Source organism: Rhododendron vialii, chromosome 13a, assembly GCF_030253575.1.
Source record: "Rhododendron vialii isolate Sample 1 chromosome 13a, ASM3025357v1".
In the NCBI taxonomy this organism is placed as follows: Eukaryota; Viridiplantae; Streptophyta; class Magnoliopsida; order Ericales; family Ericaceae; genus Rhododendron; species Rhododendron vialii.
In genome coordinates this window covers 497786-521216 of record NC_080569.1, presented here as the reverse complement: position 1 = coordinate 521216, position 23431 = coordinate 497786, and the positions used below count along the sequence as shown (strand labels likewise).

At 40.1% G+C, this 23431-nt stretch overlaps 2 protein-coding genes across 8 annotated transcripts; one reads left to right on the top strand and one right to left on the bottom strand.

Annotated features, from left to right (window-relative positions):
• Positions 1-1054: 1054 nt before the first annotated feature.
• LOC131313164 (flowering time control protein FCA) lies at positions 1055-14557 on the bottom strand. Of its 7 annotated transcripts, none has more exons than XR_009196089.1 (16): positions 14119-14557; positions 13571-13641; positions 12038-12116; positions 11851-11933; positions 11712-11763; positions 10524-10586; positions 10324-10400; positions 9649-9715; positions 4581-4660; positions 4441-4505; positions 4034-4078; positions 3855-3948; positions 3077-3238; positions 2917-3000; positions 1762-1855; positions 1616-1675 (listed from the first exon to the last, which is right to left on the bottom strand). XR_009196089.1 is itself a non-coding variant. In XM_058341309.1 (15 exons), the coding sequence occupies exons 1-15, from the start codon at positions 14465-14467 to the stop codon at positions 1070-1072; spliced, it is 1398 nt and encodes a 465-aa protein (XP_058197292.1). In that variant the 5' UTR covers positions 14468-14557; the 3' UTR covers positions 1055-1069. The 7 variants fall into 7 exon arrangements, 4 of the variants coding, with proteins under 4 accessions (XP_058197292.1, XP_058197290.1, XP_058197293.1 ...); XR_009196090.1 differs by having other exon boundaries at positions 1628-1675; positions 1767-1855; XR_009196088.1 differs by lacking the exon at positions 1762-1855 and adding an exon at positions 2153-2247 and having other exon boundaries at positions 1635-1675.
• A 2326-nt stretch (positions 14558-16883) lies between these two features.
• On the top strand, positions 16884-21396 carry LOC131313464 (uncharacterized). The gene is made up of 6 exons (XM_058341781.1): positions 16884-17031; positions 18043-18372; positions 19032-19476; positions 19868-20166; positions 20466-20836; positions 21199-21396. Exons 2-5 carry the CDS (start codon positions 18070-18072, stop codon positions 20811-20813), a joined length of 1395 nt encoding a protein of 464 aa, XP_058197764.1. The 5' UTR covers positions 16884-17031; positions 18043-18069; the 3' UTR covers positions 20814-20836; positions 21199-21396.
• The last annotated feature ends 2035 nt before the right edge of the window (positions 21397-23431 follow it).

Below are 23431 nucleotides of genomic sequence, written 5' to 3'. Positions count from 1 at the left end.
GAATTGTTCGTGTAGTAGTAGAACAGTCCATTCGTGGGGGGTTTGATTCATTGAACGTGCGAACTCTTTGAGAGAGAGAGAGAGAGAGAGAGAGCATGTCAGCAAATTAAAAAGAACCGAAAGAACCAAAAATAGGGAAAGAACACGCGCGACAGGTCAGGATTTCCAAAAAAGCAGATACTCCCTCCCTCCCCACTGAAATTTGGAAGATGACGTTGAGGTTTTCACCATTCTCATCATCGAAGCTCTCAGCTTTTAGAGCTTCCCCCAGATAGAAACTTCATCATCCCACGTGACGGTGTCTAGCCACAAAAGGTTACATTACTCTTTGACGTGGTGGGTGAACTACCCCAAATTTTATAGACCACCGGCTACCAAATGGAGTACACTACTGCTCCCTCCCTCCGTCCCTAAATAAGTGTCCGGCGCACAAAATTAAACCTTCAAAAAGATGCATTTGTTTCATTAAAAAAATTAAATTTTTACACAAATCAATAGATAGCAATAAGTTCTATTAAATTGTGAAAAAAAATATGCATATTTTGTAAAGTCTAGTTTTACGCGCCGGACACTTATTTAGGGACGGAGGGAGTACTATACTACTTCCACAACCCAACTTAGGTTCTCAATTATGAATACCGCTGGTACTATTATTTTCCCTACCCTAATTGGGCGTATCTCAACCTGGAGGTGTGACAAGCTCGTGCCTTCAAAAACACAGCCACAAGCTTTTATACTACCCCACTGGAATAAAAGTGAAGCACTGATTGTGCAACCTTATGCCTTCTTTGGATGATATTTTGACAATTTTTAAGTTTGGTTTTTAGATAATGAGTAAAGAGAGAAATTAAAGTAATAATTGGAGATACGAATAATGAGTAAAAAGAGATAGAGAGAGAAATGAAAATAATGATTCGAGAGATGAGAGTAATAGTTAAAAGTAGAGGTAATGAGTATTTTTTGAGTAAATTTTTTTTTCTTTTCAAAATGTTATCCAAACAAGGCATTAGGCCTACGCCACCGATTTGAGTGCAAGAACCAAACATGAGGCATAACCAGCACAAGTGCTTTAAATGAAAACTGTTTTTCCCAATCCCTGAAAGCGCGGCATCCAAACTATTTGACATCAGACAGGAAAAGAAAAGAAAAGAAAAATAGAAGTGATTAAACAAATGCACCATCCATTGTTTTGAAAAAAAACCTCACATATTCCATCTATACGAGCAGATGTCCTAATATATGTTAAAACAAGCTTCTATTTTCTAATGTAGGAACGCAAAACAAACAGATATACATCTTTACAACCATTTTCAGAAGAACAATTGAGGCTGTCAACATATAAATGAATTGTAATGATTATGTTGACCACGAAATAAGTTGGCTTAACGAAGTTGTTTGTCGCAACGGACAAAATCATTGCAGAAAAGCTAGGGAAACCAAGTTTGGAATGAAAATGATCAGAGGTTAGTACATATAACACATCTGGGTTGGGAGTTACAATTATAGAATTTCAAAATAGTTATAGGACTTCTCAAGGCCAACTCTGAACATTCTGGACTGCTGCAATAAACTGAGTTCCTTAAAAGACTTATCGCAATACCACTTAGACACAGGTTGGAGAAATGATGACGCTTGTCGGCGTTGTCGCTGCCTGTACTTGCATATGATCAAGTACCTGACAACGAGAACATCCCATTAAGTTGTGTTATCCATCAATCATAAGCTTTTAGTATCCTAAATTCCTGATCTACAGGTGCTTACTTAACTTGATGAATATGGTCAATGAAAGCACTTAGTTTGTCAATAGCACATCGCACTATCCATATCAGGTTTAGAACTCTGAAAGACATCAGACCTGGTTCCAAATAAGGACCCAAAAAATTGATATCTAAATATGGAAAATAGCCTCTACTGTAGCTCGTAACACAAAAATCACACAATTACATGCGTGCTGGCATCAAAATAATGAGTGCAAGGGTCGAAATAGGCCGTGCCCCGTACAAGGCTGGCTCAGTAGAAGCAAGGTTCCCCTAGCCCAATGTGGGCTCTCCGAGAAGATGTTACATGTTCTAAGGTTACCACATGTCCACAATATAGAAACCACAATCTGAAACTGAAAATCTATAGGACATGCTACATGAAAACAGATTACCAAAGTTAATTTATCTAGTTGTTTGTCTTGGGACTTGTCTGTATGTTGAATTACTATTAGTTTTCACTTTGGTTGTTTGTGGATGAAGTATTCATCTGCATACAAAAAGAATGTGCACATTACTATTGTTGTGGATGAAGTATTCATATACATACAAACAGAATATCTACTACATTACTAGCATGTCAATATAAATTTTGAGCAAACAAACATGTAGTTTACAGCTATATAAGTGTCTAATAACTATGCCAAACCTAAACTAGCATAAAATTCTGTAGAAAAAAAACTGTCTATCATTAATATTGTTTTTGTCCTCTGTTCTGTGGTGAGCATTATTGCTTTGGTTAAGCAAGCCCGAGTTGCTACTTATTTTATGGCTGCGGTAATACTGCAGACTGTAGAGTCTGATGCAGCCTACCCTTAGATATCCCATGCCTTAAATTGGAGAACTCCATGGGACTAACTATCATTACAACAATTCACCTGACTGATTACACGAGGATCACGAATATGGCATCACTAATACTCCATGTGAGTATTGTGAATAATTCAAATAGATAAACCTAAAATGCATTCGGCTTATCAATAAACCTAAAATGCATTCGGCTTATCAATAAACCTTAGAGGACAACTAAAAATAACTAAAAATGCAGACAAGGAATGCTGTTGAGGGTTTTTGGTGGAAAGTTATGTCTGAAGCTGCACCTGTTCCATTTGAGGAACTTATTGGCTAGAAGAACCTGTGAGCGTGACAGGGAATTTACCTGTTGATGAGAAGAAAGTTGCATCTGCTGCGGCAGCTGCTTTTGTACTCGTTCAAGTAACAAATACTCTTCAGGCTTCTCCCACTGCAAGTCGAATTTTCAGACACTTGTACCAATTTAAGGATAAGCTGAAATATTATGTTGAGTAGAAGTCTCTTACCCTGCTTTCACAAGTTGCACAATTATAATAGTATTTGTATCCATCCGGACAAGTGTGTTCACTCCAATCAGAATCTAATGGATTGGCAATTGAAGGAAAAACTAGTTCTGACACAGAAGTAGTCCTAGAAACTGTCTGCGGTTTGCCTCCAGTCCCTGGAGACTGCAGGACAACATCATTAGTACACGTCGAAAATTTTGGAAGTAAAAAACATGCTTGGAAATGGGGAGGAAAAGAAGTAGAATGCTCAATTAAAAAGAGGCAAAATCATGTAAACAATGTTACAAGAGGAAGGAAGAGGGAAAATTTTCTGCAACACTGCGGTCAGTGAAACTCTGCATAGATAAAGTTACACCATTCCAATTCTAATGCACATGTGACAGAGCTCCTGTAACGACCTGCCCCTGCTGACCTCCTTAGCCTACCACGTGGCTCAAAAGGTTAACCTCAGATTAATAGTAGCTGGTGGGCCTTACCTTATAAACCACTTCATGTTTCTATTATTTCCCGATGTGGGATAGGGGCTTCACAGCTCCACTCCCGAAACAGGTAAATCTGGCCTCAATGGCCTCCCTTATACCCCAAAAGACGTTTAAATAGGCTGCTACTCAGGCCCTCAAACTACACTTATCAGAAAATCCCGTGACCAGAAAATCTGAAAGTCAGGTTTATGTTGTTCTTTCACCTAAGAAACCTACACCGTTCTGTGTATGTGTCTTAAAACCATGAATCCACAAGCTCTAAATGATACAAGTTCATTGCTGAAATCATTACTGACTTGGGAAGATGACGCCATATTCTTTGGACTTAGTGGAAGAGAAGCATCAGGCAATGTATGTCCAGCCCTTGGGTCATTAACATATGGTGCTGGCCTGCAACAAGAAAACTCATTCCACTAGCAAAACTATGCAAACCAAAATGTGAATAAGACAGGGAGAGATAGATGTTCTAGCAAACCTAACATATTCTTGAGGACGGGAACCACCGTATTTGCAACTATCCCTGAGGAGATACCAGAAGGAAGTCAGAAGAAGGTTATTCTCTAACTTCAGGTTATCATAAATAGATTAAGATAAAGCGAGAAGGGCATGCACAGGGAAGGGGAGCACATGGGTACTCATATTATTAAGCTAAGCAAGTTAAGCAACCATTTTCCCGTGTGTTTTTCTTCCATTTTCACTGAAGCACTTGTTTATGACCCAATAAAGGGCAAGTTGCGGCCCCTTGCATAAGCATTCATATGAGTCAAACAAAGTAGCTCAGATTTCATACTGTCGATGAATTACACTATGACACAAAAATTGTTACCCAGCCAAAATATATAAATCAAGACACGGATTCTTTTGAGAGGGGATGGAGGTTGCCTTGGTTCTCCAATCCTGGGCTTCTTTGGCTCTGCAAAGCGTACGATCAATGGTTGATCACATCCCTAAATAACAAACAAAAAAAAAAGTGTGAACAAACGGAAAACATGGCAATGGAACTAGAAGAAATAAAATAATACCCTCATGACGTAAGTTCCACTCAGTGCATTCATTGCAGCTATTGCCATGTCCCTATGAGAAAATTGGATGAACCCGGAACCTTGAAAGCAGAATGAATGTGGATCAGCTAACTTGGATTAGGAGAAATTTGCTTCGAAACCTCCAATGAAGACTGTTAGAATAGAGTTGGACTAAGTCCCACATTGGTTGTCTATGTTATGTAACTAGTAACCACATAATATAAATAAAGTTTACTTGTGTTAGGGTTAGTTAACACCCTATACACCTTTCTTATTCTCTCTCATTCCAAACAACATGGTATTAGAGCGTAACCCTAATCCACCCTAGATTATATGCGTCGAAACCCACCAGCCCTAACTCACCATCCATCCATCCATCCATCTATCGTGGTGGCTCTTGTTTCAGTAGTGCATTGGTTGGTAGTGGTTGCTATTGTTTCATTAGTGGTGGCTCTTGTTTCATTTGTTGGTTAACAGTAGTGCATTGGTTGATGGTTGATTTTGTTAGTTCTATTAATTGGTGTTGATTCGGTATAATGGACGAGTCAAAGTATGGCTCTGGCGTTGTTTCGAGCTCTACTGTTGTTGGTAGTTTGTCTGGATCTCGGTTTCGTGAAAAGTTATCTATTACTTCCACTCTTTTGAATGGTAAGAATTATACTGTCTGGGCTAGAGCCGTCGAGATTTATTATGTGGGTCAGAAACTTTATTATTATTTGACTGACGATCCACCCGCAGCGACTGCTGCCACCTATGAGGCATGGGTATCTGTGGATGCTAGTATTCGGTCTGATTTGTGGAATAGTATGGAAGAACAGATTGCTAGTACGTTGATCTTCTTACCTACAGCTAAACAAGTATGGACACAGGCTCAGGAGATGTATTCTGGTGTTAATAATCTTCGTCGGGCATATGAGCTTCATCATTCTTTTTTTTCGATCTCCCAGGGTGATTTATCTTTGAAGGCTTATTATGCCAAGTTTCGTGGTATTTGTGAGGAGCTTAATATCTATGAACCGATTTCCTCTTGATGTTTAGGTCATGTGGTGCCAGCGTGAGTGTATGCAGATTGCTCGGTTCCTATCCGGTGTATCATCGACTAGGTATGGTCCTGTTTGCAATCAGCTTTTGGGGTCTCGAGATTTACCTTCTCTCAGTGAGGTTTTTAGTCGACTTCGTCAGTCTTCTGTTTCTGTGCCTGTGCCACCCTCTGATCGTTCAGCACTAGCTTCCGCTGTCTCTGGTATTTCTGGTATTTCATTTAGTTGTGGTCGCGGTCGCGGCCGTGATTTTGGGATTAGTAGTCGTGGTCATGACTCTGGGTTTAGTGGACGTGGTTCTAACCGTGGTTTTGGTGGTCGTGATTCTAGTATAGGTGCTCGTACTTCTGGTATTGGTGGTTTTGGTCATGGTTTGAGTTCTGGTATTGGTGGTTTTGGTGGTCGCATGTCAGGGGGTGGTGGTCGTGGTCGTGATTCCCGATTGTGTACTTATTGTGGGGGGACCAATCATACTGTGGATTCTTGCTATGATCTCCCTGGGTTCCCTCAGGCTCATCAGGCTGCTATTTTTGAGGATGTTGAGCCGCTTCCTCACCCTGCCGACCCTGTAGTGACTATTTCTGCAGAAGAGTATCAGCGCCTAGTGTCACATCAGATTTCACCCTCTACTGCTACGCTCGCTTAGACCGGTTCCTCTGTTGCTTGTGTTGCCTCTTCTCGTTCCTCCACTCCTTGGGTTATCGATTCAGGTGCTTCTGATCATATGACTGGTACATCTTCGGTCTTTCCTAGTCGTCAGTCTGTTGGTATATCATCCCGTGTTACCTTAGCAGATGGTTCTACCTCTGCAATTACTTGTTTGGGTTCCGTTTCTGTTACTCCATCTCTTACTTTAGATTCGGTCTTCCATATTCCTAGTTTTTCATTTAGTCTTATGCCTGTTAGTAAACTTACGAAATCCTTAAACTGCTCCATCACCTTTTCTTCTCATGGTTGTGTGTTTCAGGATCTAAAGACGTGGAGGAAGATTGGTAGGGGTACTCAACGTGGCGGCTTATATTATTTTACCAATGACATCTGTCCTGCGTCTGTTGCTCTTCAGTCGTCCGTTTCTCCCTATCAACAACACTGCCGTCTGGGCCATCCCTCTCTTCAGAATATGAAGCGTCTGGTTCCATCATGTAATAATGTTAAGGACTTACAATGTGAAGTCTGTGAGTTTAGTAAACATCGTCGAGTGTCTTTTTATCTTAGGGTTGAGCGTCGTGTGTCGCGTCCTTTCCAGTTAGCACATTCGGATATTTGGGATCCTATTCATGTTCCCACTTTGGCTGGTTTTCAGTATTATGTTATTTTTATCGATGATTTCTCTCGTATCACATATCTTTATCTTATGAAAACGAGGTCAGAGTTGTCTTCTGTCTTTAAGTCCTTTTATGCAGAAATAAAGACTCAATTTGATACTTGCATTCGTATTTTTCGTTCTGATAATGCACGTGAATATTTTCATAATGCTCTTTTGCGTTTTTTTGTGATCATGGGATCATTCACCAGTCTTCTTGCGCTCGTACTCCACAACAAAATAGGGTTGCCGAACGCAAGATTCGACACTTATCTGAAGTTATGCATGCCATGTTAATCCAAATGCAGGTTCCTAAGTCGTACTGGAGTGATGTTGTTCTCACAGCCTGTTACTTGATTAATCGTATGCCCTCCACTGTTCTTGGTGGTCAGATCCCTCACCAAGATTTATTTCCTGGTCATCCTCTTCACTCATTACCCCCTCGGGTATTCGGGTGCACGTGCTATGTTCATGCACTAGATCCTAACCGGGACAAACTTGATCCTCGCTCGATCCGATGTGTCTTTCTCGGTTATTCGCGCACTCAGAAAAGGTATAAGTGTTACTTACCCTCTCTTCGCCGTCACTTTGTGTGTGCTGATGGCACTTTTAATGAGTCATTGCCTTTCTTTTCGGGGACCCCTGAATCTGAATATGTTCTTTTTGAGTCTGAGTATGTTATTCCTATCGATGTTCCTACTGCTTCTGTGCCACCCTTGCACGTATATGTTTGTCAATGCAAAGATTCACAGCCCCACCAGTGCCTCCCGCTGTGCCTCCCCCGTCTCAAGATCCCGCTTCACCACCACCACCACCACCACTTCCCTCTCCACCTCTCCCTTCCCCTGGTCTTCCTATAGCTCTTCGCAAAGGTATTCGGTCTTGTACTACTCATCATATTGCTCAGTTTATTTCCTATAATCATTTGTCTCCGTCACTTCGTGCTTTTACAACTTCTGTTTCGTCCATTTCTGTTCCTAACACTGTTCAGGAGACCTTATCTATTTCTGAGTGGCAGACAGCAATGAAGGCTGAGATGTCTGCTCTCCATGACAATGGCACTTGGGAGTTGATTTCTCTTCCGCCAGGAAAGTCTACTGTTGGCTGTCGGTGGGTATTTACCGTCAAGTATAATCCGGATGGTTCCGTAGAACGGTACAAGGCCCGTCTTGTGGCAAAGGCTATACTCAAACGTATGGCGTTGATTATGCCAAGACTTTCTCTCCGGTGGCCAAGATTAACTCTGTCCGCATTCTTATTTCTCTGGTTGCCAATCTTGATTGGCCCTTATTTCAGTTGGATGTCAAGAATTCCTTTCTACACGGTGACCTGCTTGAGGAAGTGTATATGGAGCAACCTCCTGGGTTTGTTCCTCAGGGGGAGCGTTCTCAGATGTGTCGTCTTCGCAAAGCCTGTAGAGACTCCTATAGATCCAAATGTCAAATTGTGTGTTGATCAGGGGGAGATATTTCCTCATCCAGACCATTATCGTCGCTCGGTAGGAAAGCTGAATTATCTCACCCACACACGGCCTGATATCTCATTTGATGTTAGTATGGTAAGTCAGTTCATGGCAGCCCCTCGTCTTCCACATTGGGAAGCTTGTCTTCGTATTGTGAAGTATCTTAAGGCTCATCCTGGACGCGGTCTCTTTTATCGTTCAAATGGTCATTTGCGTGTTGAGGCCTTTACTGATGCTGATTGGGCAGGATCATCGTCTGATAAACGGTCCACAATTGGGGTACTGTACTTTTGTTAGTGGCAATTTAGTTACCTGGAAGAGCAAGAAACAAAACTGTGGTTGCTCGGTCCAAGCAGAGTATCGTGCCATGGCTCATACTACTTGCGAGGTTGTATGGTTGAGAGCTTTACTCGAAGAATTGGGGTTTGGCGTACAATTACCTATTCCTATGTATTGTGATAATCAAGTAGCAATACATATCGCTTCGAATCCAGTCTTTCATGAGAGAACCAAACATATCAAGGTAGATTGTTATATTGTTCGGGAGAAGATAGATAGCGGCATGTTACCTACCCCTTTCGTGTCTATAGGAGCTCAGTTGGCCATAACTTCACCAAACCTTTATTAAACCACGTTTAGAGTTGTTATGTAACAAGCTGGGATTTTGTGATATTTATTCTCTAGCTTGAGGAGGAGTGTTAGAATAGAGTTGGACTAAGTCCCACATTGGTGGTCTATGTTATGTAACTAGTCACCACATAATATAAATAAAGTTTACTTGTGTTAGGGTTAGTTAACACCCTATACACCTTTATTATTCTCTCTCATTCCAAACAACAAAGACATTAGAGAGAGTGGGTCATGGAAGTTACCTCCTAGCTCAGTTGGTAGAGCAGGTAATGGGCACTTCATTTGGTGAGGGTTCAAAACCCACCCCCACTACCCTTTCCCCTAGTATTATAGTATAGAATATGATTTTTGTGGATAAAAGCAAAAGAGAGTGGGTCATGGACTTGGATCAAGCACCACCTTGCTTTAGAAATGGGCCGTGGGACTTGGAACTAGATAACTATCTCACCTACATTATTTTGCTTTAGATCAACGTGAAAACATGCGTTGGCAAGTAAAATGAGCGATCAGGAGCCACACGGGATCAGGGGAAAGCAAAGGTCATCTTCCATTAAGTTTCCCACGTTTTATACAGAGCCAAAAGATTGGGATATGAGGAAAACAAATACAACTGTTAAAGAGTAATAGACGTACCCCGACTTTGCTTCACTTCATCAAGTACAATGTAGACATTTTCCACAAGACCATAAGCAGAAAATATCTGAAAGGGAAAATGGTCGTACACAGAATATAACAGTATAACTTAGTAAGAGCCCAAAAGAGAATACAACAAAAACTAATGATTGAAATTCTCAAAACAACAAAGAATAAATAATGACAATCCCGCATTATCACCCGAGTTGGAAGGACCAAGAAAAAGGTCCAATTTATAAGAAGCAAAGGTCTTCTCTTGCCTATTTCATCAAAGGCATTTAGGTACTTATGGCATGCAGCATATGTCATCAATATGTTAACACATGCCTTTACCATCCTCACATTCAAAATCAAACCCTAATATTGCAAAATCCCATTGATACACAGTTATTGTGCTGACTATATTGGATAGGGCAACTTGTAAGTTGTAACGATGATTTACAGCAATGCAGTCCTAAATGGGGCCAATGGATGCATTATATGTGAGAAGCTTGCAATAAATCCGAGTGAAATTAGACAAGTAAGTACCGAGGATAAGCAGCATGCTCAACTTCTTACATATTAACATAAGTTACCCTTGCAGACATGTGCATGCAGGGTATAACTTCTGAAAGAAGGAAACTATAGTATCTTATTCGTTTGGAAAGGCCAGGGAGCTAATAGCTTGGATCGTACTTCTTCAATTTCCTTTTTGGAAGCTTGCTTGTTCAGGCAACCAACATACAATTTGCAGTCCTGTGTCCCAAAACCCCCTGCCATGAGAAAAGTGGTAACATCAGCAATAAAAGGGATTCAACAAGAATCAAGTTGACTGACAGACAAGAAACTTAAAGATAAAGGAAGAACAAGATATACTGCATGAAGAGATAAACGACCAGATGGATCAGAAGAGCGAGTCACAGATCCAACTTGACGAACAGGAACAAAAGCACCAATGGCTGTAAAAAAACAGAAATAGATTAGGATGGTGTGATAGAAAAAGTAAGAACTGTGCGATTACGAGTCATATGATGGGTCGCTCCTGAATCAAATATTCAGGATAACAAATAAAACGAAGGATTTTTGGAGTCCTCAGCCTTGGTCACCTGCTTTGTGAGCGAGAAGAGTAATCTTTTATTGGGGAAAGCCGGGCTCTCATTATGACTCCAGCCTCCACGCATGAAATGTTGGCACTTCCCACAAGTCAAGATTGGAAAGGGTATAACAAGGGTATTAATTTGTCACAACTATGATTTCAGCTAGTGGCGCTATCAATGGTCCCATCCCAAAGTCACCCCATTCTATAATCTCATCCATAAAGGCCAACCACTATATTTGCTTTGCATTCATAAACTGCTTTATTACACATATGAAAATACCACACAGTCCACACTTGCAATGCTCTCTCAGATTCTGAATTATTTTAAGAAAACTTAAGAATGGCATGAGTCGAGACAACAGCCATTATTGTCCATATGAACCTAAGTCGTATGAATACGTGAAATGCAGTGACACCACTGGAGTGATGGCACGGTGACACTCACATCTACATATATTTCCGTAGTTAAAGTACATCTCAATTCACAATAATTAAAAGAAGAAAACCACACAATTCGTAACTTCAATATCAATGGATTAGTCAAGTCGCAATTACAAATCAATCATAAACATAAACATAAACCTCCTATACTCAAAATTATAGATGGCACACCCATCAAACATAAACCTCCTATAATCAAAATTACAATCGAAATAACAAAATCTAGGAAGAGGGTTCATTAATTCAAAGTGAACATTGCGTTTATTGAACATTTTTTTTGAAATTATTTTATTGCTAACCAATAATGTGTTTCACCAGCACCTAAGTGATGGACATGTGTGTCTCCCACGGTTCTGAACCATGTCATACTCTTGCAAAAACAAGATTATGCTAATAAGCCATGTGTTCTTGTATATCCTATGATGCAAATACAGCCTATATGTAAAGACTTATTTTCTTTTTTACAAGAAGTCAAAGACAACAAGGCTCATACCAGCTTGTACCCAAAAAGTACCAATGATACATCTTTAGCTCAGAAACTTACCAAGGCGTTCCCGTTCCCCATCTGCATATCGAACTTTAATTGGAGCCACTCCCTGGGGAAAGAAAAATAAACAGTGGAACGTTCATTCATTTGGGATACACAAATGCAAAGTTCTCAAGGCTTGCATGAGAGAACTTACTGCTGGAAAAGTATATTTGTTGTGTAATGCTCCAATGGCCCGGTCCGCTTCCTCTAAAGTTGCATATTTAACAAAACCACATTCTGCGAAGTAAATATTATTACACTCCTTCCATCAGGCAGAGGAGCAAAAACATGTGCAAGTACGCAAAAGTCAAAGTCATCTTGGCATCTTGGTAATACTTTACCATGTGGTTGGTAGGTTCTATTGTCCTTAAGTCGAACAACCTCGACAATCTTCCCATATTCCTCAAACAAGGAGCGAACCTAACATGAAAGAAGGAATTAGCAATGCATTCGGGTAGGCAGGCGGGATAATTTCCAACTCTCACACAAAGACAATCACAGTTGCACCTAAAAGTTAGGTGAAAAAGAATAAGATGAACTGACCACCAGTTGATTACGGAATGAAATATTGAAATCCATAATGATGAACCACAAAGGAAAAATCGCTTGAACTTTAATGTAGGGGCATTTATGTGAAGAAAACAATGAACAGGCTAAATGTCAATGCATTGAACCCCATCCACCTTAAATTTAAGGACACCAAATGCTCCCGCCCTACTCCATACAAAAACAAGCTTTAGAGAAAAAGACACTCAGGTGAAGGCAGAGTAGTTACAAAAAAGATTCGTGCACACACACACACACTAAAGCAATAGCTTGTATTGCGGATACGGATTTAGTGGAGACAGAATATATTTTCCAGCCTCAACGGGACAAAGGATAGTATTAAGGGCATTTATAGTGGGCTGGCCAAAGGGAAAATTAACGTCAATGGCAGAGTGGCCAAATATTTAGCGAAGGTTCCAAAAATTGCTCCAATGGAGCAGTTAGCAACCCATAAAGTCTGCGGGTCACTATATTGCTTGCCAATTGCATTAGAATTTTAGCAAGCACATAGACAATATAAAGAGAGACAAAGAGTGTGGTGGGCCGAACCGAATTGGGCCCTGTGGCCGGCCCACAGAAGGGAAGCGGACAGAGCCAGAGTTGGGCTCTCCTAGCTAGCCCCGCGTACCTTACCTGGGCTGAGACCCAGCATGGCGAAGGGAACGGCCGAGTATAGGTGGGTCGGACCGAAGGGTCCGACTCACCGGTTTACAGTCCAGTTTGCAGGCCCAACGACCGAGCCTTCGGGGCGGGGCGGGTGGATCGGTTTGGCCCATGTGAAGGCCATGTGGGGATTCCTCTCGTTGGTTCCAGAGGGACCTGGAATATCTAAGAAGAGAGGCGGTTATGTGTGACGTCACGAGTATGTGCCATGTGCGTCATGGTCACTCTTAGCTTGGAGGGCAAGTACGTTCGCCTATATAAGTGGAGCGATAAACCCTAGAGAAAGGTACGCAATTTCACACCACTCTAAAGTACTCTCGCGCCTTGGTGCAGGTTCGCAGCGGAGCGGAGGAGGAGTGACCCGAAGGAGCTTGAAGAGAAACCACCACCCACAAAGAGGGAGAGAGAAGTTCGTCGTGAGGGTTGCCCTTTCAAATGGTTTTCATCATTTTACACCGCATTCAAGTGGGGCCCCTTATCACTAGCAAACAAAACACATAACACGCAAAATTTGGTCCTACTTTTACCGGTTTTTGAAAGTTAGCACACTTTAATGCATAAATTTAACCATCCACTACTAGGAACATGAGAGAGTTTGTTCATAGGTCATCAGTTCAGGCTAACAAAACAGAGCAGTAACATGCAGTATAGACAACGCAACATACCTCTTCCTGTGTTGCTGTTCTTGGTATGCCCCCAACATAAAGTTTCACAAAACTGCCACCCTCAATACAACCTAAGAAAATCCTTATTTCAGCAATCTTTATTGAGAAAAAGACAACTTCCAAATATATTAATAGGCATGCAATGAAATTATAACACCTCTAAAGGAGCCAAAAAAAGAAGAATCAACAACATATAAGACTAGGGCTACAAATGAACAAGGAAAGAAAGACCGGCGGTGCTTCATATTAAGTTCCATATTTTTTTTTTCCTTGAAATTATGCTTAATAGGTTCCCCACTAATGTCGATTTTTGGCCACACCACTGAGCTTTGATTGTTTTGCCTAGCCTCGCGGAGTTTGTTGAGAGTTTTTTCAAGGCTAATTGTGTGTACTTCTGCTGTAGTTTTCTAGCGCGCCTTTTGGAATGTGTAACGAGCGAACATTGTAGTAATTTTTTTTATTTTTTTTTGTATTTACAAATGCAGCTAACGTTTACTTACTTAGCAGAAAAAAGGAAATTGATGAAAGGAAACATGTATATGGCGCACCTGAAGAAAAAAAGGGTCTCTTCCGGCCGAAATGAGCTGGATTATCGTCGGGCCCACTGCCAGGGACTGGGCCATGCTGCTCGGAGTTGAAATTCGGTTGGTGGTTGTAGCGTTGGTTGGAGTGGTGGCGGTGAGTTTGGTGATGATGATGATGGGGGCGGAGGTGGTGGTGGTAGTCACCGTCGCCGGGGTATCCAGCTCTGTGTGCGTCGGAGTTTAGGGCTTGGTGAGGTGGAAGCGGAGGAGGAGGAGGATCGTCGGAGGACCAAGAAGACGTAGAGGAATGCGAATTGCGATGAGAGTCGGAGAAATCTCCGTACATCTCCGGCCTCTGTCTGTCTCTATCCATCTCGGAACAAGTGAGTTTACTACTATTCAATTTGGTCAGATCTTCTCCATTTGGAGGAGTCCTCTGGTTTTGGTGGGAATGGGGGAGCAGGAAGGGTGTTTTGGGCAAAAAAATTTCAAGATTCTTCGCGTTTTCAACATGCGAAGTGCATTGTACGATGCCATTTGTAAACTTCCTCCCGTCTGCAGATTTCCTTCCACAACCACGTCGTTTCCTTCTACGAACTCTAAGGCTGTTTTCTGCCCGTGTCGGTTACATTTTAACGATATTAGACATTCATTATTGATGTCTCAGATCGGTAATCATAAACGAAAGTCGTGGACAAAAATTATGTTAATTAAGTGTCAATCCATATTTGATCTTATTGCATTTGAGTTTCGTAAAGAAGGTTTGGCTACACTCAATCAAAAACCATCCAACAAGATGGGCTTCCTTTGGATACAACACGACACTATTTGAGCCTAGGCCGGGTTCATTTTAAAAAAATGTGAGCAGGCTGTTCATTTTGAGTATGTAGAAATGTTTTGATTAAAAACTATATTTTTTTCTGGCATAAAAAAGAAAATAACAAAGAAAATAACGTACCATTTTCAAAAGGACCTCACAAAAACAAACACATAAACATAAATGCGAAACAAAAGTTCAAGAAAACAAGTTTTCCTCTTTTATTCTTTGAATTAATAGGCCTTCCAAAAGGAACAAATCTTTTTTTTCTTCTAAATTTTAAGCATCATAGACTCTTCTACATGTTAAGTTTTGAAAATTGTTCGTCCGAGAGCCGGTCAATTATATCCCAACGCTACAGTCTTGATCCTAACCTTGCTATGTTTTCGGATTTTTGTTGCAAATAGAAATTACCAATATTCTGGCGAAAAAAAATCTAGCACAAAAATGATGAATTTGACTTTATAAACCAACTACATTTGAGTAAAATACCATGTCTCAATGCACCAAGTATGCTCAAAGTTGACCTAGATTGGAAAGGCACAAACTCATGTTTACTCGGTAATTACTAGTATAAGTCGGTGAGATCTCCCTTAATACCCTAATTTTATTGTGTCACAACACAAAACAACCAACGGTGGATTATATAATACGTGACCGATTAGGGGATTAAGATCCTCCTATTGCATCTACAGTCCACATAAAAGACAACCTTCATTTTCAAAACATGGGTTGTAACAACAAAACAACATAAAATGTTCGAGCTTGATAATTACAATATTTACAAGTTTTCAAACTTAACAAAGATATAAACAACCCTTATCCAAATGTCTGGTGACTCGTAAGTCTCTGTTGTTGTTGTTGTTGTTGAGTGTCACTGGCAAAGAAAACCCCAAAAGGTCTTCTATGAACTCACCGACTACGTGTCGCAGGTAAAAAATATAGGTTTAAAATTTCATATGCAATAAACTTGTAAAATCCACAATGACTCGAGTCAATCAATAAGGCGTCGACAATATAACAATGACCGTAAGAGGTTCAACATTATAAAATGATAAGAACTCTAGGAAGTTTAGTAAATAAAATTCTCATAGTATTCAAGATGAGTATTGATCAATTAACCAGTAATTATTAGGGAGCTACCCTAAATGCTAGTTTGATGGCTGTGGAATGACATTAAATCACGAGGCACATGGTACTGTTAATTTATATTTTGTGCACTGTAAACACGGTTTGGTTGTGACATAGTGTGATAAATGAAAATTTACCACTTTAAAAAGGTTAAATACAGTCTCCCTTGTTAGAGAAGTTAAGGCCTTGTTCTCCTAAATTTTTTGGGGCTTGTCCTTATATGAATTTTTTAGTGTTTGTTAGTTTTGTACCAAATTTTAATGTGAATTATTGATTCGCCTCGACGAGAGAAATCGTAAAAATAAAATTTTCTATTTTTACCCAAATATTTTTAGAAACATCTCAATTAAAGTCCAAAAAGCCGTTTTTGGGGCTTTTATTTTGGCTGTTTTCAAAAATATTTGGGTAAAAGTAATGCTATGTTTGGATGAGTTTTTGAAAATTTTTGTAGGGTTATGAGTGGAGAGAGAAATAAGAGTAATGATTGAAAGTAGAGATAATAATTGGAGAGAGATAGAGAAAGAAATTAGAATAATGATTGAAAATATGTGTAAGTAATGATTGAAAGTAGGAGTAATGAGTATTTTTTGAATTGAGAATTTTTTTTCAAATCATTATCCAAACAAGGAATAAATTTTCTTTGGGCTTTCCGATTTCTCTGTACGAGACAGATCAATAATCCACAAAAATGCGCACAAAACTAAAAAATGAAATGTTTTTTTGAACAAGGTCAAAACAAGAAAAACCGCCAAAATTCTAAGGAGAACAAGGCCCAAGGATATGATGTATACAAAGGGTGACATAGATGTTAAATTACAAGTCAGATTTTGGACTGAAAAAGTACTACTACATTTAAGGGGAGTAATTTGTAGCACTGATCAAGTTCTAGGGTTTTGGTATGTAATTGTCGCAATATGTATATCCGGTTTCTACGTAATCTAGGGTTTTCTCTGTAATCTGCAACAGAGCCCAAGTTGTGAACAGGACAGGTACCCCCTTCTCTCTCTCTCTCTCTCTCTCTCTCTCTCTCTCTCTCTCTCTGCGTGTGTGTGTTCGTCTCTCTCTATCTGTTTTCCTCTCTCTTTGTTTGTTGTTTTTCATTGGGCAATTTAGAGGCTTAGACGCGCATCGGCAATTTAATGGCCCTAGTATAAGGATGTCCGACCCCCACACCCGGAGTGATCAATCGATTCAACGCAGATGCATATGCAGGAGTACTATACATTTAGTGGCTTTCTAGGCTTCTGCCCAGGGCCAGTCCTGTTTGTTACTGACTGATATTTCTTCTTCGCACTTTGATATTATGCCTGTGTTATCGAAATTGGATATTTAACCCGCTACGTCATCTCAAGACTAAGGTGGTTAATCTTCACGAGGATTTGTATGCTCAAGACTGTCCTTTGTAGGACTGCCGTCTTCGCTCTTGTGCATCTTATCTTTGAGTTTCATCCTATTTTCCTCCTTTGTTGAAGTACTGCAGTTATGGTCATCTTGTACACCCGTCTTAATTCTCGCATTTATTGCCCAAAAAAATGCATTGTGGAATATTTTGATAACGAAGTTCGTTTAATCGCACAACTGTGTTTGTGGTTGTTTTCTTATTGACGATGGGGCCTGAGATTTGACTTAAACGTTTATTACAAAATCACTGGTACTATTTACACTCAAAAGCTTTGCAATGAAATAAAGAACAATTGATTACTACATTGTAGAATGAACAAAAAGACTGCTCGCAATGCTTTGATAGTTACTCTGTTATTATAGTTGACTGCTTGACCAGCTTGTTTAGGGACTAGGTCACTTGTGTTATGGAATTGTTCATGCTAATTGAAAGTGGGATAGACTTTTCATGTTCCATCATCCTTTGTTGTTTAACTCTTTGTGGCGACCATTCGGCCACCCGTTCTTAGTCTCTTTGGTTTTCTAAATGTTTTGTCTGCACATCCATTTCGCTTCATTTGCTGATGGTGGTGGGATGTGCAATATGTACACGAATGCAGGACTTATATCAGGCTGACATTTTGTGAATGGCAAATAGTCCCGATCCTGACAATGATGACGATTTTAGTGAACTTTATAAGGAATATACGGGCCCTCTGGGTTCTAATGCCGCAAATGTAGAAGACAAAGCAAAAACTGGTAAAAGGTCACATGCAAGTTCTGATGACGAAGACGAGACTCATGACCCTTATGCTGTCCCAACCGATTTTACTAGCAGAGAAGCTAAGGTTTGGGAGGCTAAGTCTAAAGCTACTGAGAGGATCTGGAAGAAGAGGAAAGAAGAAGAAATGATTTGTAAAATATGTGGGGAATCAGGTCACTTTACTCAGGTATTTATGCATTCTATCTCTCAATGCTTTCTATTTTAGCGTCTCTTCTTGGAATGCATGCATGCATGTATTGCATATAGAATAACACTAAATTATTTTGTGCAGTTACACTTTTGCTGTAGCTTTTTCTATTTATTTATTTTTACTTTGCAGTAGTTCAACCTGTTTATTAGTTGAAATTTGGTGTCAATCAGCAGTTGCGATTATAGTTGTGGTTTCGTCGGGATTTTGGTTGACATTTATTTCCTTCATCTCTCTCTGTCATTGTTAAAACAATTATCTGTAGTAATTTGTTTCGGGGTTGTATAGCATGAAACTCAGAATTCATCTATTGCGACAATCTACATATTGCCAACTGAATGTTTCCCGTTCCGTTGGTTTTATATTTTGACTGTGGATACTCCCAAATTTTGCACACTGAGTCGTTCTAGAATCTGATGTAGAGATGCCAAACATCTTCTTTGTGCTTCATATTAGAGGTTGTTTGTCTTTCTGAACGTGTCTCAGACCCTCAGGCATCTTACTCTTATTGTTCTTTCCATGGACTATTAACTTCAGAAAATTTTCTGTTCTTTTCTGTCCTTTTGGTTTGGCTTTCCTTATTGTGCTTTGGTAAAAATTTCCAAGTGATGTGTATACATATTTGGTTTTATGTGTAGGGATGTCCGTCCACTCTTGGAGCTAACCGCAAGTCTCAAGATTTCTTTGAAAGAGTTCCCGCGAGAGAGAAACATGTGAAAGCACTTTTCACGGAGAAAGTGATTCAAAAAATCGAAAAAGATATTGGGTGCAAAATTAAAGTAGAAGAAAAATTTATTATTGTCAGTGGCAAGGATAGACTGATTTTGGCAAAAGGCGTGGATTCTGTTCACAAGGTTAAAGAAGAGGGTGAAAAAAAGGGTTCCTCTTCGCACATGAGCAGATCTAAGTCACCTGAGCGGAGAAGCCCTGTTAGCTCACGGTTTGGACGCTCTGATTCCCAGAGGTCTCTCCCCAGCCCACGCAATCCATCCCAGGTCCAACAGAGGTTTGGTAGACAGGATAAGGTTGTCGAAGACCGTTTTCATGATGATCTGCAAAAACTGGCAAGGGGTTCCCCACAAGGTAGGGACAGCATAGGATACATTTACGGCGTCGATAGGAAACTGGTAATCCCATTATTGTAGCTTAGGCCCAACAAAATTGTACTTATTTTGCAGTTGTACCCATTTTATCCTTTTGTGAATGTTGTAATAATGCTGCCTGTTCTTTCTGATTTGGTTTGCAGCAAGAGGTAAGTTCTTATCTTCAAGCATTTTGCGTTCGATTCTGAAGTTACGTACATGGGTATGTGTGAATCGATTGGATTGTCTCGAAAAAAAAATTACCGTCAGTATTTCGACATTTGTTTGTTTCAACATGGGTTTACTAGGAGTATTTAAGACACAGTTCTCTCTCACATCAATGTTGGACATCTTGAATGGAAGTGCTTAACAGACTCTTCCTTTGGTGGTAGCTTATGTTAACAACAGAGCAAGAGTTCGTACAAGCAACTCAAAATCTCCGACTCGCGGCCCTTTTACTGGAAACTCATTTGATTCATATGATGGTCATAATCAAAGCATGGGGGTCCAGAGAACTGATGGTTGGGTTAATGAAAGACGAGGATCAGAGATTCAGTCTAGCCGTAATTTTGAGCACCCTGCCTTCCCACATACTTTGGAGGAATTAGAGTTAGAATATAAGAGGGAGGCGATGGAACTTGGAAGTATTCGTGACAAGGAAGAAGACGAAGAGAATTACAAGCATCGCGAGGTTTGTATATCTCTTGAAGTCCTCTTTTAATGTACTTCAAAATGTTTTGACGGTTTATTTGAGCCTTTGGAGGATTTGTGACAAGCAGTCGATCAATAAAGAAAGACGATTTGTGACAAGCAAAAAATCATTTCTGATGTTTTGAAGAGATCTAGGCTGGGTTTTCTTTATTTCCTTTTTGATAAAAAAACCTTTTAACAGATAATTTTGCTTCTTGTTACCCACGATCTTTATGAGGGTTACAACCATGCACTAGTTTTGTTTTCCTTTTAACTTTTGGTTTTTTTACCGCCTTCAAGGCTGTCAGGGAAATGAAGGAGAATTATGTGAAGAAATTGGCTTTACAAAGGGGGATCCATGCAAAACAATGGGAAGAATTTCTTCAACTTGATGCCCAAAGGAGGCAACAACGTTCACGGCAACAGATATCCTCTTCTGGATTTGGTGGTTATAAACAACCCAGTTATCCCGAGTATGATAGCCCATCAGGCAGTGCTCACTACGCGGGAGCTAGTATGCCAATGGACTCAAGGGGCAGATACCAAAACACTACAGATAATTATCCTTCTTTGAGGCCCCATGACACTTACGGAGACTTCCAGCGTCAGAGGCGTGAGGATTATGGGAAAGCGTATAATCGGTACTAAGTGGTGCATGGGAGCTAAGTTTGGTGAGTAATCTCTCTCCTTAATCAAGCTAAGAAGCCGAATCTTCTTGTTGTCTTCTTTTGTTTTTTTGTTAAGCTGAAGCATTGCAGATATCATTGGGTAAGGTTCGAAAGTTATTCATCTTGGTTTTCGGGGTCAATCAGGCATGAGTCGGCTACAATACCAAATACCAATACCAAGTTGTTAGTCTGGGATGTGTCTTGCTTAATTTTGTAGTTTGCATATGGCGTGGCTATTGTGATTTTTGTAGTTTTTCCCCTTTCTGCTGGTAGGGGTGGCCATTGTGGTGAAGTTGCCTTGATGTTGTCTATTTCCTTTTGTCTAAATATGCGGTAGCTTAAGTTTTCACTCCAAAAATTTTCAGGGTCCAGTTGTTCGGCGCATGGGAGTCTCAAATTTAGGTGAGCTTTTTAATGATGTATCTGGACTCCAGAAGGACCGTTGGTTTTTATAATCCCCATTTGAGAGTGTACTTTTGTCCCCCTAAATGGTTCTGTGTTCCTTTTAAAACATTCGCATTGTGAACAAAAGAAATGAAGGCATGGTTTTGGTTCATCTGCAACAGCTCGTAGTCTCTAATTTTGGCTTCTAAAAAGTGGATTTCCATGATGTGGACATATTTTCTCCTTTTGTTTCAGTTAAACAGAGATTGATATTAGATATTGTTTTCTTATGCTCTGTTATCCAAAAATTCCAGGAACACATCCATTTGTACATCTTCTCTCACAAGTGATTGTGAGACCCTCTAAACCGTGGGTCCTATCAACATTTGTGAGAGTCCCTAGCATCGCTTGTACTTATCACTATGGTAGCTTGTGTGTTGGTAGCTGGTGACCAGCTACTTGACACATCCTATTGCACGCTGTATGACTACTTATGGTCCTTGTCTGCAAGGGAGAAGGTACAGGTACTGTAGGGGAAATCTCATCACCTGGCATGTTTCTGCCATGTGGGTGTTTAACTATTCTCTTACCCTTATTCTATTCAACTTAGGGCTCATTCTTAACTTCTTTTTCTTTTTCGTTTGGTGTGTTTTGTTTGTCTTTTCTAAGTTTTTGTTCGACTTGCTTGATATTTTTTGGATTAATCATCTGTCTCGACAAGTGGAGTTTAAAAATAAAAGTTTATGACCAAAAGCAAATTTGTTTTTCACTAAAGTCGAAAAAAGTACAAACGATTGACTTCTTTTGTACGAGTGTCAGGTTATATGAATTTTTTTGAATATCGGTCCATATTTTTGTACTTGTCTGATTCTTCTTGTCGGGATGAATGATTAATCTTAAAAATTAAAATGAAAAGCTAAACAAAAAGTTGTGAAAAATAAAAAATACCGAAAAAAGTTCTGCATAAAAAAGTTCTGTAAGTATGCAACCTTACCGTAATCATCCAGGATATCTGGGAATGAATCTGAAATTGAGCTGAAGTTGTGTGCCTATAACCGGACTGGGGTAGTTGTGCCGAGTTAAAATTTGCAAGCACAGCGCCAGGTTACTCAATTCTACCGATGTAATGGTTCGGCTACATTCCTCCAATCCCCGCCCCCAACCTAGGATTCTATATTAGTCCTCAGCCAATCCGGGATGGGGGACTGCTTTCGGGATAGCTACATTCCTCCAATCCCCGCCCCCAACCTAGGATTCTATATTAGTCCTCTGCCAATCCGGGATGGGGACTGCTTTCGGGATAGTGATGTAAGGTTACTTCACGTGCATTCCCAAAGTTGTGCTGGCAGGGGTTCGCTACGTAATTAAGACATTCAGTCGAGATGTTGAGATATTGCTAACGGCTCCGTGTCAGTTGATCAACATTAACTGCTGGTCAAAAAAATTGTCGGCTTGTACTTTTGAAATTCAACATTTGGAATTGCGATTAGCACAGCAGCCTTACACTGCGACAATTATACTGCTGGCAAGGGCACTGCTGGCAAGGGTTCTGGAGATGCTATACTCTAATATTATGCATAGATTTTAGTTGACCGGTGAGCAGAGCTTGTAATGGTGGCTGAGAATTGATAGTTGTGGAGGATGATGGTTGATGGTGTTTGCGTGGCTCCACTCATGTTTACCATCTTTTGTTTGCTAGAGTTTGTTTTCCTTGCAAGGATGTCAAGACTCCTCTTTTTTTTTTGAATGGCAGAGAAGAATTTTATTGATAGAAAGAAAGTGAGAAAGGAGGTCAAGACTCCTCCTAATGCACCCGGGGAAAAAATTCGTTTCTTTGGCATGTAGAAAGTTGCCTACTTGGGGAATAATAACAACAGTAGTATTGTAAGTACTACCAAACGTATTTTCTGCAATGTTTACTTATTATGGGTTTGGCCGATTATTCTAAAATTATAGTAGTACAAAACTAATAGACTCGATTTGGTGGCGCTTAAAATGATGCTTTGGCTAACATTGAAATAACTATAGGGGGTTGTAGGAGAGAAGAGAGAGGCAACTATAGGAATCTTAGGGTGCACATGTTTAAGTGTGATTAAACAGAGGAAATGATGGCCAGTTTTAAACGGAAGCTGTTTTTCTCTTGATCAATTTTTAAGTTAGTTTGAGCTTTTCTATTTTTAGGAGAATGTATAGGGTTTTTTTGGTATGCGGATG

Coding starts and splice junctions, on each gene's coding strand:
- LOC131313164 (XM_058341307.1), bottom strand. CDS start 14,467: ATGGATAGAGACAGACAGAGGCCGGAGATGTACGGAGATTTCTCCGAC. Junction 4,661..9,648: donor TGAAGTGAAGCAAAGTCGGG/GTACGTCTATTA, acceptor TCTGCTTTCAAG/GTTCCGGGTTCATCCAATTT. Junction 3,239..3,854: donor ATATGGCGTCATCTTCCCAA/GTCAGTAATGAT, acceptor GTTGTCCTGCAG/TCTCCAGGGACTGGAGGCAA.
- LOC131313464 (XM_058341781.1), top strand. CDS start 18,070: ATGGCAAATAGTCCCGATCCTGACAATGATGACGATTTTAGTGAACTT. Junction 19,477..19,867: donor GGCAAGGGGTTCCCCACAAG/GTAGGGACAGCA, acceptor CTTTGGTGGTAG/CTTATGTTAACAACAGAGCA. Junction 20,167..20,465: donor AGAATTACAAGCATCGCGAG/GTTTGTATATCT, acceptor ACCGCCTTCAAG/GCTGTCAGGGAAATGAAGGA.